At 41.0% G+C, this 25,025-nt stretch overlaps 1 protein-coding gene across 4 annotated transcripts in view; it reads right to left on the bottom strand.

Annotated features, from left to right (window-relative positions):
* LOC137099302 (adenylate cyclase type 9-like) overlaps positions 1-23,627 on the bottom strand; it is a 28,690-nt gene extending 5,063 nt beyond the window's left edge. For 3 of the 4 annotated variants that reach the window (XM_067475951.1, XM_067475953.1, XM_067475954.1), the window contains exons 1-7: positions 22,708-23,627; positions 20,104-22,016; positions 3,061-3,233; positions 1,883-1,993; positions 1,264-1,520; positions 1,017-1,119; positions 87-295 (exon numbers count right to left, since the gene is read on the bottom strand). In XM_067475951.1, the coding sequence (XP_067332052.1) occupies positions 87-295; positions 1,017-1,119; positions 1,264-1,520; positions 1,883-1,993; positions 3,061-3,233; positions 20,104-21,916 (2,666 nt within the window). In that variant the 5' untranslated portion in view covers positions 21,917-22,016; positions 22,708-23,627. Of the gene's footprint in view, positions 1-86; positions 296-1,016; positions 1,120-1,263; positions 1,521-1,882; positions 1,994-3,060; positions 3,234-20,103; positions 22,017-22,136; positions 22,683-22,707 lie in introns of those variants that run through there. The other variant, XM_067475952.1, reaches the window with a different exon arrangement.
* Positions 23,628-25,025: the final 1,398 nt, after the last annotated feature.

Below are 25,025 nucleotides of genomic sequence, written 5' to 3'. Positions count from 1 at the left end.
ATGGTTTCTAGGCATATAGTGTCTAACCAAAACACAAATGCCTTCTACAGTAGTTTAGGATCACTGCTCTACATTCCTTATCTCACCGTATAGCAACCAGCAGAGCCAGAAACTCCAGCAGGGCAGTTACAGCTGTCAGAATAAGTGCTGGTGTGGACAGACTCTGCTGGGTGACAAGAGTTCGAAGGAAACAGGCCAGAGAAAGAGCCAAGAACACAGAACAACACAGCAACATGTCCAGGAAAGAACTGAATGTTGGGCTGGCAAATGTCTGGACTGCTGCTTTGGTCTTCACCTGGGAGGGACAAAGTGAGAAAGATGAGAAGAAAATAACAGATTAAAAAATATCAATGAATATATATGTTTTACTTCAGATTCAAGGGGGATCCCTACATGACAGTTAGGACTTATCTGGAACTATGTTTAAATGTGGACTGTTGAAAAAGTATCTCTATTCAGGATGAGTTGGAAAATAATTATCAAATGATGAACACTAATTGAATTACTTAAGTGAGTCTCAACTGAAATCTATCTCACGTCCCATGTCAGCATCTCAGCCAGCATAGCAACAGTTGCAGCCATATAATTGAAAATGCACTTCTGAGGTTACACCAGCAGAGGACATCACAGCCTAATACAAAACTACTTCCTGCAGTGATTTCTGTTTGCCGCAGTCTTGAACACTCTGGTCATAATGCAGTGCTAACAGGCTTCCCAGACACAGAGAGAAAGACAAACTGGCAGAAAAACAAACACACAAAAATATTAACGGATATACATGATCACATGTGGAGAGAGCAGAGACAGAATTACTGGAATTTGAAAAGGCGCTGGTTTGTACGACTCTAAACAACTTAGATCATAGCCACACAAATGGCAAGTAGTTTGTGTAAAACACAGTGCAAGTACCTAAAATAAAAAAAATAAAAAATAACAAAAAGGCACTCAAGTCTGTATGTATGTACATTACACCATCAGGAATATGGGCACCATAACACACACAAACACACACACACCTCCTCCTGGTAGCTTATACGGTAAGCAGACTCCAGGCTTATCTCCAGGAAGGTGAGACTCAGCTTGTTTATGGGAGGTTTGTAGAAATAGTCCTTCATAAGGCTGTCAAAGACATAGAGGGATGTCAGCAAAAATTAGGTAAAATCAGGATTTTAAAGTTCAAAACAAAATCACCTACTCATCAAATATACACAGGGATTAAATATAATGGATTTGTTTAATGCAAGTCTTCTTTGCTATTCTCACCTGTCCTCTTTGATAACATCCACAAAGTGTGCATCACTTCTCTCCCGGAAGTTCTTAGATCGCAACGGTATGAGCGCTGAGTGATCAATGCCCATGACTCCTCCACTCCACGTCTTCTTCTCCTTCTCTTGCAGCATTTCACAAAGAGACGTCTGACTGTTGTTCAAGGCTTCCAGCCGTGGACTGAGCAGGCCATTCAGAGCCTTAGGGCTGCGGCCTGCAGAAACCACTGGGGAGGACTTTAAATTTGAAGAGTCCTAGAATTTAGAAAAAAAGAAGGGAAGGCATGATAATGGATCTTAGCTTTGCAAACAGGTCAGCAAATATATGGAGTAGTCTAAATATGACGTATCAAGATCATGCTACAGTTACATCAATTTAAATGCATGTGTCTGTGGCACAATCTAACTGGGGCTCATCGAGTTTTATTTTTTCGACCTATTTTTGAGTCTTCGTTTTGCTCTTGGGCCTGAGGAAATGTAACCAGAGTTGCCCCAGAATTTTATGGAAAATAATACTGGACAGACACATTGTTAACAACAACCCTTTTCTAATTAAAAAGTAAGACAGATAGTTACTTTAAACTCTGGTTTGGTTCAGGTAACCACAAAGGGTTTACCTTGTTGCCATTGTTTTTGTGGTCGTCATGGCAGCTAGGGTGAACCGCTCCTTCCTCCAGACCTTGATCCTTCCCTGGTATCAGGACCATGTTGCATGACAGACAGGGAGACTGAAAAGGGGTAGAGTTTTAAGGAGGAGGGATTATGGAAGGGAGATGCAGCATGAGGGCAAGAAAAATGTGAATTAAAAATTTAAAGATACAGATAAAGGACAACATATGAGCAGAGAAAAACCTAGCTTCACATTCTTGAATAAAATAAGAAAAGAGTCAACAAAAGCAACAGTAGCTACTGAAGAAGGGAAATTGAGAGAGAGTAAACAAGAGGCATAGAGAAGGTCTGCACAGACTCAAGGCCTTTATTTTCATCCCACTCATGCTCTTCAAACAAAATTGAAAGTGTGAGTTTATGAGAAAGTGATCTGCGTGGTAGTCATGCTGCGCTATGACTATGACATCCGCAAGGTGCTGTGAAGTACTGAGAATCCAAAAAATAAAGACACACAAACACAACCTATATAAAATAAACACAGAGAAATAGCACACACTGTGTACCTATATGCCACATTTATTACCACACCTACACTGTAGGTCCTTCCAAGCAATCAATGACATTATGTTTTTTTTTTGAAGATGCCCAAGAGCGACCCTACCGACCATAGGATCGGAAGTTTGCACCCTAACCTTCACGACCGCATGTCAATTTGTCCCTGGGCAAGGCACTGAACCCCCAACAGCCCATCCACAGTCTCAGCTGTGCAGTGCTGGTCCCAAGCCCGGTAGAAACTGGGGAGGGTTACGTCAGGTAAGGCACCTGGCGTAAAAACTGTGCCAAATCAACATGCGGACAAATGATTCACTGTGGCGACCCTGAACTCATGGGATAAACCAAAAGGACAAAGGAAAAAAAAGTAAGGATTTAAGGAGGACTGAGGAAATGAGAACAGGTGCACCAAAAGTGAACAGGAGCAACAACGAAGATGTTCTAACCATGCAGGACAATTACAAGAAAACTTTCAGCATGGTAATAACCTTCTGCTACACCCACATGTACAAAAGCCAAACATGAACAACGTTCAGGTCACCGTTATCCCTCAGGCAATAAAGACAGATGATCACATAAATATGGGATGGGACTGGTTTTTCATCTATTTTGCCCAAATATAGTCTGCATTCACCTTGGGTCTGTCAGGGGCCATTGTGCAAGATGATGCGGCTTCATCAGGTGTGTGCACTCTAGGTGTGGGATACCGGTGGTCCACATGCTCTGGTCCAGCCAACCCCAACTGACTGCAGCTATAATGAGAGTGCGGTTCCACCTTCCTACGAGAGATCAGATAAGTCTTCATGCCTAGGGAGACAGACATACAGAGAAAAACAGTGTAAATTTCAGTGAAGATCAGTTCTTACTTGTTGAAAATTAATGAAATTTAACTGGAAATGGCCTAAATTGGGTCCATACCTGTGTGGATAAAGGTACTGGAAAATTTAATCTAAAATGTAATTGTTTTAGGATACAGTAGAGGTGCCTCTACTGCACTGCTAGGATCAGCTTTATAAATAAACAGAAACATATAGAAATAACCAATAAACCAATAAATGTGCCGGGTCAAATGCCAGCTCTACCCTGCCTCTGCCGCCTGACTCGCTCGGGAAATTACATAATCAGGTCTTGGCATAAAAATAGAATCAAGAGAAGGACTGAGTATCAATTTCTCCCACTTAGAAAAGCCAAGGTCATACACAGGTTACTCTTATTTTTATATACATATACACAAATGTTATATGTGGTGCATTTAGGCTGGATGGTATTTGTGTTAATAAGTCAGTGGAAGAAAACGGGGGCTTCATAAAGACATAACTTTTTATACATATAGTATGAATAGAGGCAAATGCTTGGCTTTGTGAGAGGATCATGTAGATGTACTCAATAACCATGAGACAGTTCCAGCTTTGAGACCCAACAGGTTAGAGCCAAATATTTGAACACCTGCTACCACCCTGGTCTATCAACACATTATCATTTCAATCATTCCAGCAAGGTGTGTGTGTGTGTTTGTGCAATCCTGAGCCCAAAACTCAGCCTTCTGAAATGACAGGTTTGTCCATGGTAGTGCAATGGGGAGATACATATGATAAAATTAATGGGTTTATTCTTAATAGACAAATTATATGAAAAATATAATTTATTTATAATTATATAAATGATATTGGCTTAGCTAAGATAATAAGATGCCTTCAAGTGCACAGGACTCTTCATTCTTAGACCACTGGGATCACTAGGATGCTACCAGTGAGCAATTTTAATCATGACCATATGGCTGACTTCCTGTTTTGGCCATTGTTGACAACACTGTTGCTCTGAAAAACACACACACAAAGAGATAGGCACAGAGCAGACAATCTTTTATTGTTTGACAGCATAGGATATGGCTATTCAGTGCTTTTCATTGTGATCATAGAGACCAAGAGTGCGTGACTTAACCACAGTAACACGAATCTGTTTGTGTGTTTGTGTTTGTCACTAGCACAGGAAAGTGCTTGTGAACGTGTGCTTAGTCACCTAATTCAACTGTCACTGAAGCTGAAGCCCCCGGCTCTGAGAATTGTCTTCCCTAAGTACTTCAGACAGGCCTACCACTGCCAATCCACTGACACACGAACACACAAAAGTGTATATAAGCTTATGTACAATGATACAAAAATGTATATTAATTTAATTATATTAAAGCATAGTATATTAGTAAGTAAAGTTTATTATAATTAATTAATTAATTAATTGATTAATTAATAAGACAAATACTGAGATATGCAGTTGAAGAAGACAAGGTATAAGAAAAAGAGAAGCACGTAAAGAGACAGCGGTAAGTAAAAAAAAGTGCAATTATGAGACACTGACCAAAAATAAACAAAAAAATTAAAAAATGCACCCACTTCAACATCCTACACATCTAGTCAAACACATATACACACACAGCAAGCGGAGGTGTAGATGGACGGCTTTGCTCTAGCTGGGTCAATAGCCAGGTGAAAGAGGATTCAGGAATGGGAAATGAAAGCGGTACGAAACAGTAACAAAGACCTAATTCCCCGCACCAGTGATGCAGAATGGCACAGCAGACGAAAAGATGCAGCAGGAAACTGAGAGGAGCTTTGATTGCCTCAGAGAATGAGAATTTGTGAGAGGGACTGTGTGAGAGGGACTGTGTGTCCACAACGTATCCAGACCCACAAAAACACAAAACACATACACACTGAGTTGACTGATTTTATTAGTTTGCTAATCAAATCGCTGCCTGCTTTCCACTATGACACACACCAACTTCTGCTTTTGCTTATGGGTCTGCGGGTCCATTTCCCCCCTCCCTCCCTGTTTCTCTTCACTTCTTCTGTCTGTTCCTCAGTCCTCAAACTGCAAAAGTTGCACAGCTACAAAAAAATAAAAAATAAATAAAAAGTAAATAGTTTATGTAAGATTCCAAAAGAAGTTGTCAAATGGTACCTTTTTCTTCCAAGAATGTGGGAAGAGATTTGCATAGGTCTGACTTTTTTCTTGTTTGGCCAGTGAGATTTCTACAAGCCAGATTGGAAAACATTTGAGTCAGAGAAGCAGTCATGTCCATTTCACAAAACTACAGAAAATTGTGAGTCACAATGCATTATTTATTAATATTTAGAGTCACGATCAATGCAAATCTTAAAGCTGCTATTGCAGCAATGCAGACTGCTGAGTAATAATAGACAACAGGGATCAGGGCAAATCCATGTTAACAGAAATCACTGAATCATTCAGCCTCTATCAACCAAAACTGTAACAGCTTATTAAAGATAATGAAGTGTTTAAACCCAGATAATACGCAAAGCAATGCCTTACTGGAGAGAAAGGGTAAAAAGCAAAGAGAGCAGAGAATATTTGATAACTAATATAGGAATGATATAGACTTACAAACAAACCAAAAATCAATATGCTAGAAATACCAATATGTAAATACAAAGCTGCATAAGGGGTGGAAAAAGGATAACATTAGGTCAAATTTCAAAAATAAATCCCTCAAAACAGAAGGCAGCAACAAACTGACAAGTCAGGTAGGTGACAAGATATGAGCTACAGGATGCCTTATTCATCACTTCCTACGTACAGAATGTCAGAGCAACTGCGTTACTGTATTGATTTCAGATGAAAGAAGAGAAACGTGGATTATGTTTAAAGAGGAGAATCCATGAGTGTTATTTTTATATGTTAATGCAGGCGTTACCTCTCATGGTCAGGCAGCAAGCGTCAGAGAATCACTTCACACACCAGAGTTCTGACAGCCAGAGATGAACAAAATAAATCCACTGAGGGGCCTTGCAAAAGTTTGCAGTAAGTTATATGTGTGTTTGTCTGACGGGTTACAAGACTTCAAGTGTCTGCAGATGTGTATGTTTGTGTGCCTGTATCTCGCCATTATAGGATCTTTACTAGCCAACCACATGTCAATGGAAATGGGTATGCTGTCAGGCTGCAAATTGTGGCTTTGATAAACCAGCCTGACCAGCAGCTGGCTCCACTGTCTATTTCAGCAACATCATCAGTATACAGCTGTGCACTAAAGGTCTCGCAGCAGGGAAAAAGGTCATAAATTTCAAGCTGTGTGTTCCAATTGATGTTTCTTGTTTCTTTCCAACTGAGTGTGTCTGTGTACTGTATGTTTGTGTGTTTGTGTGACTGTCCATCTGTGTGCATTTGTTTGATGATCTGTAATACAGGTACATGCGTACGTCGGTCTCTATCCATCTCTGATAACCCTGGGTAAATTGAAGAGCATAATAAGTAGCAGCCTCTCAGAGTTACGGGACTTTGAAGTGTTCTGTCCTGTGCTATAAGCTGACAGGAAACAGTAGATAACCTTTCCCTGTGACAGCCAAGTCACATTATCTCCCTCTCAGAGCCCTTTTTGTTCAGGCCAGAGGACAGCAACAATGAGAAAAGCACTTTGCAAACAAATAACACCATCACCTCTTCTCCCTTTCCCTCGCCTCTTGATAGCATGTCCAAGCTCTTCTGGGACAATGGACACCCCTGAACTTCTTCTTTCTGTCTCTGAAGAGAGACTCAGTTTAGACGTTGTGTGTGCTCCGAATGTTAAACAAAAATGCACATAAAAAAGGTGGAGGCAACACACATGCTGTAGCTGCAACGGTCGTTTCAGACACGCTACATGTTATCAACACCCAGCTACAAAAACCCTGGCTGGACACAAAAGAGAAGAAATAAAGAGCACAAGTCCAAATTTTAAAAAAGTAATAAATAAAAATCTAATGTAACCTTTGGGATACACAACGGAAGTAAAGAAATCGTGAAAACGGTACATGAATGCAACAGGTATGGTGGCCATAAAACCTTACTTTGTGGAGGTTTATCACAAAGCAACACATTTCCTTTTTACTTCTATTTGCAGCCCAAGTGGGAAATAGTATCCAGAGCTGCTGTCCCAGGGAGATAGACTTTAAGCAGCATAACATAAAGGGAAATGAGAGCAAAAGAGGGTTGGCAGATATGCTTGGATCAGCACACACACACACACACACACACACACACACACACACACAGATCATGTGGCTGATCTTCACATAATGACAAGTTTGCCTTCCAGAGCCAGGTATGGGAGCAGGAGGGCAGTGGAGCAGGTGGCACAGAAAAACAAGCACTGCTGGGCTGGGCAGATCTCTTTGCCAACTGGCACCTTCACACCACAGCCCTTGCCTCCTTCTGCCCCCACTGGGTCCCCGTCATGGGATATATGGTACATCCTGTCCCTGGCAGGTGGGGGCAAGAGGAAAGCTGTCCAGTTTGACAAGCTGTTAAGAAAGACTTCATTATTGCAGCATGAGGTGCAGTAAAAGTGAGAAGAGAAGGCAAAGATGAGAGGCAGGGATTGCAGAGATTTTATGTGCATTTAGAGGGATCCACAACCTAAAAAGAAGTGGAAGCTACAAGGTGTGTGTGTGTAAGTTGGTTTGTAAAGGTGGTGGAAATAGGTATATATATTGCTGTGTGCAAGTGAACCCATTCAGTTAGAAAAAACAAAAGACGCATGCATTTTTCATAAGGAAGCTTTGGGATTCCCAGTCTCATTTCTGACAGTAAAGGAGAAACAGTTCATTTGTTTGTGAACAATGGGCGATAGATAGCATTACTCTCCTAAACATCAGCTGAGCCCAGGGTACTTCTAAAGCATTAGAGGGCAAGAAAGAGAATTATTTACAGTGTCAAAGAGTTCTTGAGCACTGTTGCACATGTTGACTTTACTAATTCACAGACTGTGCATTAAATATTATATAGACAGGATGTTTCCCACTTTGCTCCATTTACTACAGACAAAAACAAGAATGAAAACAGATTCTCCTGGTGATAGACTTTATGTGCATACATGCACATTTAATATGTACAGTAGATTAACAGTAGATTAGGGCTGTGGGTCATGATACCATATTACAACATCAAGAGCTGCCACAGTAAAGAGATTTGGAGATACTTTGTCTACCAAAGCAGCTACTCTTCAGATATCTCTGGTCGCATTAAGCTGTCTTCGGCAATGTCTTGTGCTTTATAGAAATATCTGCCATATAAAATATTAGCATCAATATTTAGATTCGTTTATTTCATTCACTGGACCTTTTCTATGGGACATCATTTCTATTTAAAAGTGGGTAAGAGACCTTGGTTGTACTGGGGTTATACATTATAATATTGAAATTTCATTTGTTTGAAAGGCACCCAAGCCAAAGTAATTGGGAAAACCACTGTAACAGAGCATGACACCCTCGCAACTTAGATCTACAGCACCGGCAAACAAGCTATTCCAGGTTACAGACTGACAGACACTAATTGTGAGTACAAGCAACTCATTGGTTTTAATGTCTGTATGGGGACTGTGGGAAAATGTAGGCATTTGAGAAACAAGGTGTTACAGATATAAACAGGGCAAATGTGCTGAAGCACAGCTAAACCAACAAAGTTCTCTTCACCCAGATAACCCACAGTGACCTCTGTGGGTACACATTACATAAAAGGCTGACTTCATAAAAAGAAACAGCAAGCTTTGCACACCACTGGGGCATTCTCAACACATTAGCTGTGGAGGTTTGGATGAAAACATGTTGCTAAATTGTAAAATATGACAATGTACGCCTCAGCTTACAAACAAACACACGGCACAGCAAACCTGAAGTCTCTTTTCCTATTGCAATCACATAATCTGTCAATATCATTGCCTGCTGTAAACAGGGATGGCATAAAAACAAAAGTTCCATATTTGGCCAGCTTGTTTGTTTTTTTCCCCTTGCATCGATCTGTCCCCACTGCGGCTCACTCAAAGCAACAATAGAAGCACTTGACATATCGTCAAGTCTTTAACTCTCGCTTGGCTGTGTATGTGCACGTGTGCCTAATATGCTATGCGCATGTTTTGTATTCTGTGCCTACAATCCCTTCATCCTTCACAGCCCCAGCCCTGTCATGGTCTGCTGGCAGAACAACAGATACATTTGACATCTCTTCAAAATCTTTAAAATAACCCTTTGCTCGGTGGCCTGCATTTTTGTTTTTTGTCATAATGTAATCACCACATAACCTTAAAAAGCTTTTGTCTGGAAAGAACTGTACCACTTGACACTATCTTGAAATCTCAGACTAACTTTTCATCTCACCTTCTACACCACCTTTCTTTTCTCTGTTAAACAATTCCTTCAGCCATGCTCCTCTGAATATTAATGCCCCTCTCTCTTTTTATCTGTTGCCTAGTGGTCACCATATGGCTCCTTATGCCAATCAGCACATTGCACTTTTAAACTATGTCACTGTCTTCCTATGTCATATAATTTGCTGCCCATACAGTTTAACTAGGTACAAATATTAACTTAAAACAGGTAAAGTTTTGTTTATATTGGTGATCAACCTTTTCTCTTGCTTAAAAATGTTAAATTATCATCATTTAATCTTCACTTGTTTTAATAAATGATTTAAGAAAAGGGGTAAAACAGCACTAATGAGCTATATACAGTACAAATTTATTATTCTTCAGAGAATAAAATGAATTTTTAAATGGTTTATCTTAAACACCCTTTACTTCCTGGTTCCATTATATTTGTTTTTTTAAATTTAAATTTCGTTTCATCTCCTTACTTTCATTTACTTTAATTCTTTACTTTGGCATGCTCATCTTTCTTTCAGTACTTAAAAGGTTTAGAAGAGTAAAAACTTCTAATGTGCAGTGTCTCTGGGCAGGACACTGAACCCCCAACAGGGCATTCCCATCCCCAGTTGTGCAGTGCTGGTCCAAGCCTGGTAGAAATTTGGGAGGGTTGCGTCAGGAAGCCAAATCAACATGCGGAGTATGATCCACTGTGGCGACACTGAACTCACGGGATAAGCCGAAAGGACGGACAAAAAAAAATAAAAAAAAAAAAATAAAAAATAAAAAAGTCTTGATCTAACTGAGGATTTATAACTTAACTTCACGAACAGGACTACACTTCAAACATGGCCTTTCCGGTCGATTGTCTAGAAATGCCCTCCTGCCATGATTGTCAGAATGTCTGACCAGTAGGCTCTTTCCCTGGAACCACCGCAGGCCCACATCTTTGCCAGAGGCAGCTATAGATACTCTTCAGGATGTGCAGCCATGTCAAGAGTCCTCCCAACATTTCGCAGATCTCTGTTAAACTCCCTGCAGAGTTAAGTGTGAGTGTCCATGCAAGTCCAGCTCAACCACATTACTCGCCATATTCTGAGCCATTGGCCCGGCTCACCTGCGGCAGCCTCATCTGTTTAATCACCTACACGTGCGTGTCTAACCTAGGTTACCTTAAATACTTCTACCTCTATCGGGTAACATGATGTTTTCTCAAGAAGGATTTTCTGGTGTTCTGTTGTGGAGCAATAGGAGAACCTTATCACATGCTGAATTATCAGCACCTGAGAAACTATTGAGCCACGTCTATGAGCAGCACTCCACCATCGATTAATCACTGACTGAGTTTGTAGCTCTGGTAGATGATCAAAGTAAACAGCCAACATGGACACAAATCTGTTCACCTCTCATTGTCTTCTGCTCCAATACCACAGACTCTGCTTAGTTAACATTTTAAGTAATGACATCTTCACTAGGTGGCTGATGATGATTAAGTGTTAGATCCGCTGCACCACTCCCCAGGGACTCTATATCTGAAACCGGCCAATAATGCAGCAGGTGTAAGAGGATGCTACCTACAGGCTCATTACTGCCTGAAACACAGGCATATGCTGTTGACCTGCATCTTCTCAAAAAGCAGAATTAACATTAAATCTCAAGAGCTATAACAGAAATAAGGGCTGGAAAATGTTATGCAACATGTTAATTGAGCATTGTTGTAATACATGTTGATGGTGTACTAAAAAAACAGCAGAGACAGCGTTTATAAAATGAGACCGAACCGAGATGGAGACTAAAAGGACAAAAAAAAAAAACAGAAAGGAAGGCTAAAACGAGATCATCCAAGAGGCAGAATGAAAGTGATTATAAGGCTGGGGAATAATCTCTGTTGGGAATATATTGAATACAAAGCCAACGCCCAAACACACACAAACGCAGTAAGTCAAATGACCTTTAGAAGTGACAACATTAGGGGAGCAGGTGACAGCTAGACGACGGCTGTCCCACACTAAAGCCAAAGGAGGAAAGCTGAGCCTGAGGCAGGGAGCTCAGTTCACACAAGAGAAGAACACCAGCTAGATAATAGGGCTGCAAACATTAAACATCAATAAAGGATAGAGCAGGTAGTGATTTATTTTATTATTGTCAACTTATTCCATTAAAGGGTTACTCCTACTGTAACTGAATTATTGAAGCCAAGCTCAGAGTAATCTCCAAGAAAAGTCATCCTTACTCCTCTTAGGGTACGATTTGGGAAATTACTTAAATTGTTTTGTTTCTCAAAAAGGTTATTTGTCACCTGTTCATTTATTTTTTATTTAGTACTCTGTATGAAGTTAAGGCTGTGCCTCATTGTATTTTGCAAATATCATAACAGTGCCATATACAGACAAGAGTCAGAGCTAGAGGTGCTAAGTTGACGATGCTGCAATTGACAAGGATGGACAAGATTAGAAATGAGTATATTAGAGGGAGAATACACGTAGGACAGCAAGACTTAGAGGTTTCTGGCACATGCAGTGGAAGGGTGCAGGGTATATTGGGGAAAAAAGGCCAAAGAGGAGCTCCAAAGATGACATGAAAGAGGACATGCAAGAACTTGGTGTGACAGAGGAAGATGCAGAGGACCGTGTGAGATGGAAATGGATGACCGCTGTGGTGATGCCTAAAGGAAGACAATGACTACATGTTCCTATACCCGTCAATGTGGGCACATCACATCACAGCCTTCCTTTGTCATCTGGGAGTTATTTGGAAACAAGTCAATCAGATTTCTAACATCTGTGATTTGCAAGTTTTGTCAGAAATATGAACCTTCAAAGGGAAACACCACATTAATTCAATTCCTGTTAAACACAAAAATTAAAAACACAAAACCTTCAATATATATATGAGAAAACTGATACAGCAAAGATCAGATCAAAGGAAAAGTAAAAAAAAAAAAAAAAAAAAAAAAAAGGTCTCTCTTTCTATGGCAAGCAGAGCAACACAGGAAGGATGGGAGAAACATTTAAACATAGATATTTCCCCATTCCCCAGAAAGGAAACGGCTATAACTGATATTAGATGTGTATGCTAATTTGACTGATAAACAAATTAGTATTAATGGAGGAAAACTGTAAATGTTACTGCACATGGGAGAGACACAAAATGCAAACATGCACAGTAAATTCATGCAGGCTGAGTGTAGCAGGAGGCTTCTGGGTGGACTAGCTGCCTTCATTCATTATTCACATAGCCATTTATCACACACACTCACTCCCGCTGTGCACACTAACGACTGACTACAGCCCACAAGCATGCCCATGTGTGTGTACTTGACCATAAATTGCACAAAGGAAATGTTTGTGTGTGTGTGTATGTGTCGTGTGTGTGTGTGTCTGTTTAGGGTTGCTATAAGTGTCACCTTAAGAGCAAGCTCTATTTGTCAATGTCAGTGAATACTAGTGTGTATGTGTTAGGAGAAGTGCTGGCATTTTCTGTACTCTTGATCACAAAAGGAGATAAGCTACAAGGACTCATCACTATTTATGAACCAAACATCTTCACATCTTCATGTCTGCAAGGGGAGCCTCATCTGCAGCTCAACACACGCTGTACACGTACAATCAGAGATCTACCACATTTACAGTAAGGTAGTGATAGCAGGAAAAGGACACACAGAAGCTTTCAGATTTCTTCCACTTTTCTATGGTTTGCCACTGTGAAATGTGTGTGTGTGTGTGTGTGTGTGGGTATCCTTTAGAGCCGCATTTGCAAAGAAGAACTGCAAGTAAGTAAAAATGAACTGAAATCATGTTTGCAGGAAGATACACAAGCAGATCTCAGCACGTTTGCGTATGTGAAAACACCTGTTGTGTTTAATAACTGATTGGCCTACTGCATGCAATCAAGGAGGAAGAAACAAGTAGATTCCTTTAAAAGCTCTCGCTGTGATGAAGTGTGTAGACGAACTGTATCTACTGTACTGTGTGTTGTCTTGAAAAAAGCCAGATTCTACTGGTAATCACGTTTTTATGTCTTTTATATTCAGAAACCTGAACAAATGCAAACTGTATAAGCCACTAACAATTATGAAATATGAAATAACACAGCAATCATAACAGAGACATATCAACCCTCCTACAGATTAACACCTGCTCCTACTTAAAATCTCTGCTAGTTAATGGTAGCTAAGGGAGCAGCTGAAACTGAAATGACAGCACATTACTCTCCTGTCTCCCAACACCAGATGACCCAGAGTATAAATGCAGAGTTTCTCTTGATTATAAAGGATTAATAATTAGCTATCACTCATAGGATGTCAATCAAATAATCCACAAATTTATAAAACTGTGAAATGAAAGGATTTCTAGGTCACACAAAATTGTCTTGATTTATCACAACTTTTATATAAACAGACATTTGAGTGAACATCATATTACGTTTCACATCCTGCTCAGTCACCAGTCACATGATCACCAACCTGTCCATGCTATTAAAGATTCTCCTGACACTTTGCAAAAAAAAGGTCAAATGCAGTTCACCATAATTGTTTTTTTACATATACATGTCTTACATTATCGAATCTAGTTTTATTTATGTAGCACAAAATAATATATCACAGATTAGTTTCAAGGAGCTTTTCAATCAATATAACGATTCCTTATGTCCTTAAAACCCAGAGGAACTCTCAGGGGAAGAAATAATGGGCGAAATTATAGGAAGAGCAGCAGATGTCTGCTGAGTCATGTCAAGCATTTCTAGTGTCAGTCCAGTTTTAGGTGTCTTATACTTTCTTGGCTTACTGCGACAAAGTTAATGTTATTATTTACAGCTGTGCTTCTCCTGCTTTTTGACAAGTCACAATGTCTGTTGCTAAATTGGGACTGCATTGTTTTAATACAACTGCTTTTACATCATATGTATTAACTCACTGCATTTTGTTTCGTGATTACACTTCATTGCAATGTATTTCTTCATCACATCAAAGAAAATCTATTAAGGTCTAGAGTACATTTACTTTAATATCACAACCACACTATCTGTTGTGGTGGCATGTAGCACTGCTGGTGGTGCTGTAAAAGACTATCTGTAAGCGGCATCACATAGCAAAGATAATACCTCCATCCTAAAACTGTGTAGCATGTTGTACCCCAGACACTACATTTCCTGTGTTGGTTTACAATCTCAGCTGTCTCAGCTACTCACTTTTGCGGCTCCTAATCACACAGGGAGTGGCGATGCTGGTATCAGGCTCTCTCATCCACTTTGCCCTGGGTCATCTCTGTCAGAGATAGAGGTAGGACACTTCAGCAGTGAGCCAATAGCACAGCTGTCTCCTATAGGGGGATTGAGAGGTCTGCAGGGTCCACCAACACTTGTCAGGATTAACTGGAGCACAACAGGATATATGGATTTTCTGAGTAAAATCTCTAAAAGTATGAGTTCAATAGAAAGCTCACTGGGCCATACAGATAAGATTATTCGCAGCTCTTTGGAAAAATATGCTGCTCTGCCTTCCTGCTCTTCATCCAGAAACTCATTACACACTCTGCATACAAATCTTTTATCACTTGTGGGTTGAAACAGCAAGCAATGCCCTTGCTACAAAATCCTCCTGGACAAGTATAGGTAGTGCAATCGTGCTGAGTAACAATGTGACGCAGCAAATAAAGGACTGCAGCTATAAAACCAAACTTATAACCACAAAGACTTTCTATAACCTTGCCACAAAGGCCGCATGTTTGCAGAGCTTGACAAGGGATTCCGAAGCCTTGCTGACTTGCTCAGTATGATAAAGCCAAGCATGGTAAACTGTGAGATTTCATTGCTGCAGGGTACAATGATGGGTTGTGCTAAACTATAACTCACAGTGTAAGGCCATAGTGTACAATACAATGGGACGTATTATGCCATTACTCTCTCAGCAGAGCTGTTATCTACCAAGCAGAGCCAAGGTGTTCTAGGCAGCCTCGGTCGCTGCATTACAATACAGCAGCTTAGAGTCCTAGATGACGGTTTCTGACGAGTCACGTCCTCCTCTTTGACTTAGATGAAAGGGCTGCAGCACAACGCAGTTTGCTGTGTAATAGTAATGCCTGGTTTTATAAACCATCCCACCAGCTGCCACCACAGCCTAACGACACTCTAACCTATTGTAGCTCTGTCTGTGCCTCCTTACCTCCTCACAGTAAGCCTTTCCCCTCAGAGCAGTCCACTTCACTGTCAACCCCCCACCCCTATGTTTCTACAGTAGCTGCGGGCGCATACTGATTTTGATTCAGGAGTCTAGACGAAAATCGTGCCAGGTATTTGACTGCTGAGGGGAAAGGCAGGTGTGTGTATATTAGGATAGAAAAGACGAACCTTTTAACTTTTTGTCAAGTGCAGCAGTGTGAACGTAGGGCGCACACATACACACACATACACACACACACACACAGAGACACACACACAAAACCATCTAGGTGTGAAATCCAGGGGCTTAATTGTGTACACTCTCGCTCTCAATGCTGAGGTCCAGTTACATGATAGCTTAATGCAATGATACCACTGTTGAATGGAACGTAACTGAATGCACTTCGTCCGCTTTTCTTCTATAGGTCTTACTCAACTTAATGTCTTTATGCCTTCTTCTTTAGGTGTAACATCAAAACCAGCCTCACTTTCTGTATTCAAGGTCACAAATAGCAGCCATTTTAAGTAATTCTCCAATGAGCCCTAGGCAAATACTGTACACTTAGCGGAAGGGCGTGCACCTCTCTAGCACAGGATTTCATGCACGTGAATGTCCATGTGCATCTACCTATACAGCTGACACATAAATGATTGTTCTAAAGGTTTAAATGTATACAAGTTATTATCAGGGTCCTGTATGCTGATTGTTTTCAACCAATGGATTTGGCTGATTCTCTTTGATATCCATATGACATAAAAAGCTCTCTTGTAGCCTCATCATAAATAAACACAGCCAAGACATTGATCCGCAATCAATATCATTTGCTGTGATTAAAACGGCCAGCTGAGAGGCAACAGATATGTTCTGGAGTCAGAACAGCATGCCAGGAAGATATGATGATGGAAGTATATTAACATTAAATCACTTTAGCCAAGATGATTAACCAGTCTTTCTTAATTGGAAACCCCCTGGAGAGGAAAGAGAAGAGACAGAGCAGGGTGAGAAGAGATGTACTGTACACAGCTGCCCAGCACAGCTTCACTCAGCAGGTTTGTCAGAAAAGGTCAAGCTCACAAATTCAAACTGAATCCCAGAAGAACATGCTTTATCTTAGGGCAGCTGTTACTGGGAGCCTTGCACACAATAAGTAATATTAGAAAGAGAATGTGCAATTATATAAAAAAAAACTGTCAAAAGCTCATATTACCGAAGGTATTCTTTGGATCATCAAAGTAGAGGTACATATTATTTTTTAATTCATTCAACTTGAGTAACCGCAACAGTAAGATTCACAGCAGGAAAGAGGAGCTAGAAGACATTATAACTGCAGGCCTGAGCAAAGAAATTGAGCCATTGAGCAGCAACATCAACATTAATTTAAAGTCATGGTTCTAGTCCCCTGGCTAAGTCCAAGGTCCACCCTCTTCTAGCTCAGTGTTTGCTCTCTGCCAGATATTAAGAGAAATATCAGGCTCTTTAGCTGCTAAATTATTCACCAACTGTTCCCCAGCTAGTCGCTAGTTATGTGTGTGTGTGTGTGTGTGTGTGTGTGTGTGTGTGTGAGCGAGAGAGAGTGAGAGAGAGAGAGAGACCAACAATTAGATAGTGAGGGTGATAAAATAATGAGGGTGATAAAAGTGATCTGAAATAGTAAAGTTGAATCAAAAATGCTGAACAATAAGCTACAACTTTCGAATGTACCACAGATTTAGGGATAATTCTCTTCTTATTAATTACTACGAATGACCACTTTGTCACAATGTCCTAGTGTTGTTAGTATATTATTATCGTGAAAATATATCTGTCTGTGCTTAGTTACTAAAGCAGTCTCGACATAGTACTCAAAGCTACTTGGAGCATCTGCTAATAATTCAATATGATTTTTGTAGCATTACTGGTTAAAGCAACAAAACTAATACTACATTTTTGCATTTTATTGTGATGCATCTCAGGCATCAACATCGGCCAGAAAAAAAAAAAAAAAAAAAAAAAAAAAACTTTCCCTGGAAACAATGGCTGCTTTAAAGAACCACAAGCTGTGTCACACGCTGTGGGGATTCTGTCATAAGCAGTAAGATAACAGGGCCACACTGACAGTCTCCTCCAAAGGGATCATTTTCTGCATTAGGCACAAAGGAAAGATTTAAACAGGTACTTTCCAGGGAAACGGAGCCAAATTTAGCTTTCACTTCCTGTAAGGAAAAAGCACAAAATGACGAGGTCTGCCCTCATGTTCACCCCTTACAGAGCCAAACACAACCAAAGAGCCATATAATGTATGTGTACTGCTCTGAAAAAATTTTTTTAGTTAGTTATTTTTTTAATAAATAATTCATTTTCTAATTTAAAGTGTTCTCTTAAATTAAAGCTTAATTCATAAAATTTGTTTCCCCTCTGTTCTGTATTTTTGTAAAGTGAATACATTTGGGTTCTGGACTGTATGTTGGAAAAACATCTTTTAGATCTATAACATTGTCATCCTGGTTGTCTATACTGTAAATCTACTATAATGCTCTTTTCTGCCCACATGAAATCTATTGCATGTCTGTCTATCCTGGAAGAGGTATCCCTCCTCTCTTGCTCGTCCTGAGGTTTTGATCAATGATTGATTTGAGGGGGGTTAGGGTTAGGGCTTATACATTTTGAAGACTGTCTCAAAAGCCAGCTATAATGCACAGAAATGTATCGTACAACATCTACATGTCTTGCTAAAACAAACATAGTTGCACCCCTTGTAACCCCACTATGATAAAGTAAAAATATTTTATAATTACAGTGAGATATATAAGATAGATAGACAGACATGTGCACCAACAACACATGAAAAAAAACTCGACTTTATAGCCATCTAAATTTATGGTAGAACTGTAAATTTGTGAGAAAGTGAAACATCGCATTAACTTAAAGAGGACATCAAAAACACATAGAAGGTGGCTGCACAGTGCATCAGTGTCTAGGCCAGAGCAATTTACTTCTGAGTCAGGCAACAGGGACAGGCCCAAGCCAGCATCCATGTCTGGCTGCAGTGTTACCCAAGTGATTTACACAGACTGAGCTAGACAGTACAGGGAATTTTTATAGCACTAGCGAACAACTCTCTCCTGACAGCCAGCTCTCTCACTGGCAAAAAAATCTACAGAGAGGATAAATCTTAGGATGGGAATCGAATAGATGAATCACAGGGCCAAAAAAGGAGTTGAGAAACAGGAGAAGAAAAAGGAGGGGCGATAACACAATGGGTAAAACATCTATCCTTACAATAAAAAAGAGGAGGAGGAGCAGGAGTGGTAGTCACTCATTAATCTAAGATGAAGGGAAAATGCAGGTCCATAAATCACTCCTGTTGACTGGTAAACAAAAGGCATTTCCAAAGATCTTTTTCCTTGTAAACACTAATTTGCAGGTAAAAATTAACCTGTGCAGATTCCTGTAGGTACAATTTCTAATAGCTTGTGCACACACATTATTAATACACAAGCTTGTGTTGCTAATTTGAGCAAGTTGAGTTAATTCTAATCCATGCCTATAACGCACTGTACAAAATCAGATGTGCAGCTCCCAAGAAGATACATTCAGCATCTAATGAAACAAGAATAGACCTGAAAAGCTAATTCCAAAGCACAGATGAACACCATTTGCAATACCTTAGTCAGACTCTGTAGCTCTCTTTACGCTGGGTGATAATAGATCAGCGAATCTCCCATGATGAAAAGAACCATTACGCCAACATTTAGTTACACTCAGGTGATTTGCATAAACACCTTAAATAAAAGCTGCAGTCAAGCAGTTTAGTGGCAAGGAAAAGAGAGGATGGGATAGAAAGGAAAAGAAAAGGTGACAGTTGCATTAAGTTGTAAAGCAATCTCTGCGGTTCAGAGCAAGGTTAAGAGAACAGGACATATTGAGGACACCTCGAAGGCAATGCAATTTTGCAAGAGAACAAAAAGTGGGCAGAGAGAGGGTGGAGGGGAGGACAGTAAAGATGGCGACTGTCTGTGATACAGTCCCATAATAGACAATAACACAGAGGACTCTAATAACAGACTCAAACCTTTGCTTTAGCATCTGTGTGGGGTGCAGTCATGATTTGTCAACCTTGGCTTTTGATCAACCTAGGACAAAACCATCTAATGTGAAGTAAACAGTTCCTCTAGGGACAGCAGGGAAGCATTGTAGGACATAACTTAATTACATGAAAATGATAAATTTTGTGGCATTATGGGAGCATAATTGTAGCAATCAGTCTCAGCTGCTACTGACCTTGGCATTATATTATTCTTCGTAGGAACTAAACCAAGTAAGTCTATCCCTTTCATACTGCAAGCTAACACTAAAGAAGAGCTTGAGACATGAAATGACACTGGGAAAAAGCTATGATCACCTACCTTTGAGCTGGTCAGCCACTACACTCGGTCCTATTCTCTCATTGACCTGTCCATCTTCATGCTGGTATCGTTCATCTAGGAAGTTGGCAGTCGCCTGTGATAGGTGGACCTTCCCCGCCACTCCCAGTTGTTCCATGAGGTTGGCCAGGTTGACATCATTTGACCAAACGTCAAACTTGAAGCGTTTCATTCCCAGGATACCACAAAGCACAGTGCCAGTGTGCACACCCACCCTCATGTTTACCATCTCCCTCTTCTCCTGGCAGAACTGTTCAATAGCTTGAATCATACCCAGACCCATCTCCACACAACAATAGGCATGGTCTGATCTGGGTTCAGGACAACCAGCCACACAGTAGTAACAGTCTCCTAGAGTGCTGATCTTTTCGCAGCCTGTGAGCTCACAAAGTCTATCAAAACGTCCAAACAAATCATTCAGAAGCCCGACAAGGGCATGAGCAGATTTGTTTGCAGACATTTTTGTGAAGCCCACAATATCTGCAAAGAGAATGCTCACAGGTTCCATCCGCTTCATGTTGAAGGGTCTGAAGATGATCTGGCCTCGAGGAATGGAAGTTTTCTTACGTTTATTGTTTTTCGGGCTGGAGATTGCAGCTGCCGCACCACTGGTGGAGTATCTTTTAACAGAATTATCACCCATTTCCTCATCACCCTGCTTCATCAGTTCATCAGCCACAACTCTGGGCATGACAGAGTGGATCATTCGCTCTTTCAAGGCTTTCTCTACCTCCAGATCTTTGCCATGCATGATAGCTTGTCCCACCTTGAGGAAGGTACTACGTGATCGCACCTCTGACATGATGAACAGGTGGATGCCAATGGCGTGAGCGCAGAGGTGTAACAATGCTTTGCCAGGGCCCAGCCAATTTAACATATCCCTATCTGATTGAGAAGCTATGCTCCAGCTCTCTCCTGCCCTGATTAGGTGCAGCCAGCCCAAGCACTCAAAAAAGATAGAGTAGAGAAGGCCAAGCAGGACAGAAGCATAAAGGCGAACATGGAGAACACTGTACAGTAACAGAAGAACCTCAATACAGAGTGAGAAGGTCCCAACAGGAGAAAGACAAGGGGTCCAGGTTCTACCTCCCACAAGCTTATCATAGGACATGTTGTAAGTAGGCCCCATGCCACTGAACTCTTCCACATCAGGTGCAGGTGTCGGGGCCTCTGGGTCCCTAAAACCTAAGGTTTGTATCTGAGGGGCCAGGGTGAGGATGAAAGTTACAACAATAAGCAGCAGAGATGCCTGGTTGTAGCAACAGGAGTAGAGCTTAGTAAAGGTTAAGAGAAAGAGGAGGATGCAGAAAAGGAGGAAGGAAGCAGTGGGAATGAGAAAAGCAGTCCTATCACAGCGAGAAGGGTTGGCAGCAAAGTAACATCCCCAGAGGAGGCCAGCAGCAACCAGATAAGAGAGAACATATCGAAAGCGCCGCTGGGTCTGAGGGAAACACCGTTCTCTACAGGCCTCCTCCAGGATGGGGGAGTCAAACTTTGGGTCCCAGAAATGATCTGCGGATCTCTCAAAAAGCCGAGGCATCTTCTTCTGCGTGCGAAAGCTCTTGACTACCGGCCTTCTGACTCCAGATTCCCCGGAACTGCAGCTGGACGAGATGCTGTACTTGCAGTGCTTGGATCCACCGATAAAGCCTCCCCCAATTGAACCCAGTGGCCCGCCTCCATGCTTGTGCTTGACACTGGTGCCAATCCTCACTGAGACACCTCCATCTCCAGTTGAGTCACAGCTCACTTCTGTGTTGTGAGGCAGGAGTTGTTGGTGTTGGGGGGATGCCATGTTGCTTTTTGATCAATGCTGTAGGCACAGTTACTTCAAAGGCAAAGTAGATAAAGATGTACGATGAAGTGTGGGCAGAGTATGGAAATGATAGCTCAATCTGAAAAAGAACACAAACAATAAACAATTTCAGACAATGTTTCACTCAGCTTGAAGTGCAGTGGCTGTAGAAACACTAGCAATCCTTCCAAAGATTTTGAGTACTTCATTATTCACCCACTTGACGTCAGTCCCCACATTCCTCTACATTCCCATCTGTTTTGACGCACTTGAGACTGTAAGGTTCTCTCGCTGCCTGCTCGGTTCCAGTCCAAGTCCATTCAACCGCCTGCACGCTGCCTTACTCATCGGAAAAATATTTGGTAATGATTACAGAATTACAAAATTGTGTGCGTAAAGGGAAAGGTTGAAATCACAAAAAACCAAAAAACTAAATTGGTGGTTTTTAAATGGGTGATCTTCAAATGAATGAATAAGAAAAATACAGTAAAACTGTGCTAGTAAAAACATTACTGATGTACATCTCGCCACTCCTGCTTTTTGATTCAGTTTTCAGCGACTCAGTTCCACAGGGAATACACCAATTACTTCTGAACTAAACCACATTTTGCTTACTGAACCGAGCTAAACTTTGTTATTGTTGTTGTTTTCTCAAAACAAATCCTTGTTTTCTGGTCTCTGGAAATAAGCGTTTGCTTTGCGGATGATATAGGTCCGTTACAACTTTAAAGGTCAACTCGAAACATCACATTAACGCAAAAACTGCTGCCTAAGCTTTTATTTTTACCCACATGCTTTCTGCTGCGTGGCCTAAAAGAGGTGTTCCTGTGCACGCAGCCCCGTGCTTTCCTGACTTTCCTCTCCGGAGTCTCCACCGCCGCCGTGTCTCCAAACGCAGTGAGAATCTTGCGCGTGGACGTCTGCGTGAGACAAATGCAGGAGACGCGGTGCGCAGAACACACCCGATCAACAGTTTTTAATTGCAAGAGCCTTTCTGGTAATGACCCGCTCCCCCGCACCTCCAAGCCTAAGCGCCAATCAGTTTTGGTTCAATGTTGCGTCGGTATAGCTTTGGTTTCCACGGACATAAATGTCGCCAATTCATCGTCACAGTGAGCCCCAAGATTGTCCAGACATCCCAACCGTACAGGTTTCTGGCGGAATGTTCACTCTCCACCGGACAGCTGTGAAATAACAGACTATATGAAGTATGGTCCGGTCCTTCCTTTCCTCAGAAGTAAAGTTTGCCCACGGCAGCCCTGTCCCCTCCAAACGGCAGGCGACGAAATCCCACAGAGAGTCGAGCTAATTAACAGGTCTCCACCTCTGCCTGACGACCCTCACGCCACAGTCCCACGGGTCAACGGAGACTGTTGCCCGGGTCCAGCCACTTTAATTAATTTGTGTGAGATGTAGAAAATATATATTCACAATCTAAACATGTCCTCAAATATTTTCCCTGTAATCCAGGGCAAATGTGATGGGTTACGGCTGCGGCATCCAGTATTCCTATTCCCCCCACCGTCCACAGTGAGATTAGTTTTTCCTCGCTGTCAGATCAGATGCGCACCTCGGTAGCGTTTGCACCTGCACGAAACGCTGGGTGCACTATCCAGGTGCAGTGGACAAAGCCGTCCCAGCGGCCGCCACCATCTTCTGTGCGCTGACAGCCGTCCAGCCGCGAAATGTGTGCGCGCGCGTGTGTGTCTATGTCTATGTGCTTGTGTATGTGCGCATGCGAGTGTAAAGTACGCAATATTATAATGATTTCCTCCCATTTGTTTCAAAAGAAAACTCCTTTAGACAAAATAGCAACACAATTATTTCTTTTCAGTTTAGCTCGTCAACAATCCAAACCCTACATATCCAGAAAACCTGTGATAATTACATGGTCAAATTATTTAGGCGTGTCTGATTCTGAAAATTGCATGATAAACCTCCAACACCAGAGCTAAATTAATTGCAAAACTCAATACATTCATGTCAGATTCCTGAAAGGAATTGACTTTCTTTGTTTTGTCAACTATCTACACTTTAATTAATAATAATAATAATAATAATAATAATAATAATAATAATAATAATAATAATAATAATAATAATAATAATAATAATAATAATAATAATAATAATAATAACATTTATTTTGAAAAGACATGGCTGTGCTTCCGTATTGTACTTACTGTTAACTTAACGCTGCTTTCGGTGTTCGGCGGTAGACAAAGGAGAAAAAAAGGCATATTGGTGGGAGGAGACGGGAACTGTGGAGGTACGTGCACGCACTTAGGAGGAAAAAAGCCTGAAAGGTAGCGAGCACGTTTTTAGAACCGATGCACCCCCTCATTCTTGTTTCAATACATCTGCATGCTGTTGGACAATAAAAGTATGTTCGATTAGAAAAAAATACAAAGATTTTCTCGACATTTGGATGAGTTTATATAGTGTTTTTTTATACGACCCCAATTCCAAAAAAGTTGGGAAGATGTATAAAACCTAAACAAAAAAGAATATAATGATTTGCAAATCGCATAAAACCATATTTTATTTAAAGTAGAGCATAAACAACATATCAGATGAAACTGAAATTTTAACATTTCATGGTAAATATTAGCTAAATTAGAATTTGATGGCAGCAACATATCTCAAAACATTTGGAAGTGGGGGATGTTTACCATTGTCTAGCATCCCCTCTTCTTTTAGCAACTTTCTGTAAACATCTGGAAATTGAGGCGACCAGTTGCTGGAGTTTTAGGAGAGGAATATAGTCCCATTCTTGTCTGATGCAGGATTCTAGCTGCTCAGCAATCCTAGGCCTTTGTTGCCAGGTTTTTCATTTTATGATGCCCCAAATGTTTTCTATTGGCTAAAGGTCTAGACTGCAGATAGGCCAGTTCAGCACCTGGGTTCTTCTTCTCCGAAGCCATGCTGTTGTGATGGATACAGTATGTGGTTTAGGATTGTCTTGCTGAAATCTGCAAGGCCTTCCCTGAAAGAGACGTTGTCTGGATGGGAACATATGTTGCTCTAAAACCTCTGTGTACTTTTCTGCATTGATGGTGCCTTTCCAGATTTGCTGCTGGTGCCATAGCCACTAATGCACCTATATACC

This window comes from Channa argus, chromosome 15, assembly GCF_033026475.1.
Source record: "Channa argus isolate prfri chromosome 15, Channa argus male v1.0, whole genome shotgun sequence".
NCBI lineage: Eukaryota > Metazoa > Chordata > Actinopteri > Anabantiformes > Channidae > Channa > Channa argus.
The sequence above is the reverse complement of the archived record's forward strand: the minus strand, read 5'-3'. Positions and strand labels throughout refer to the sequence as shown.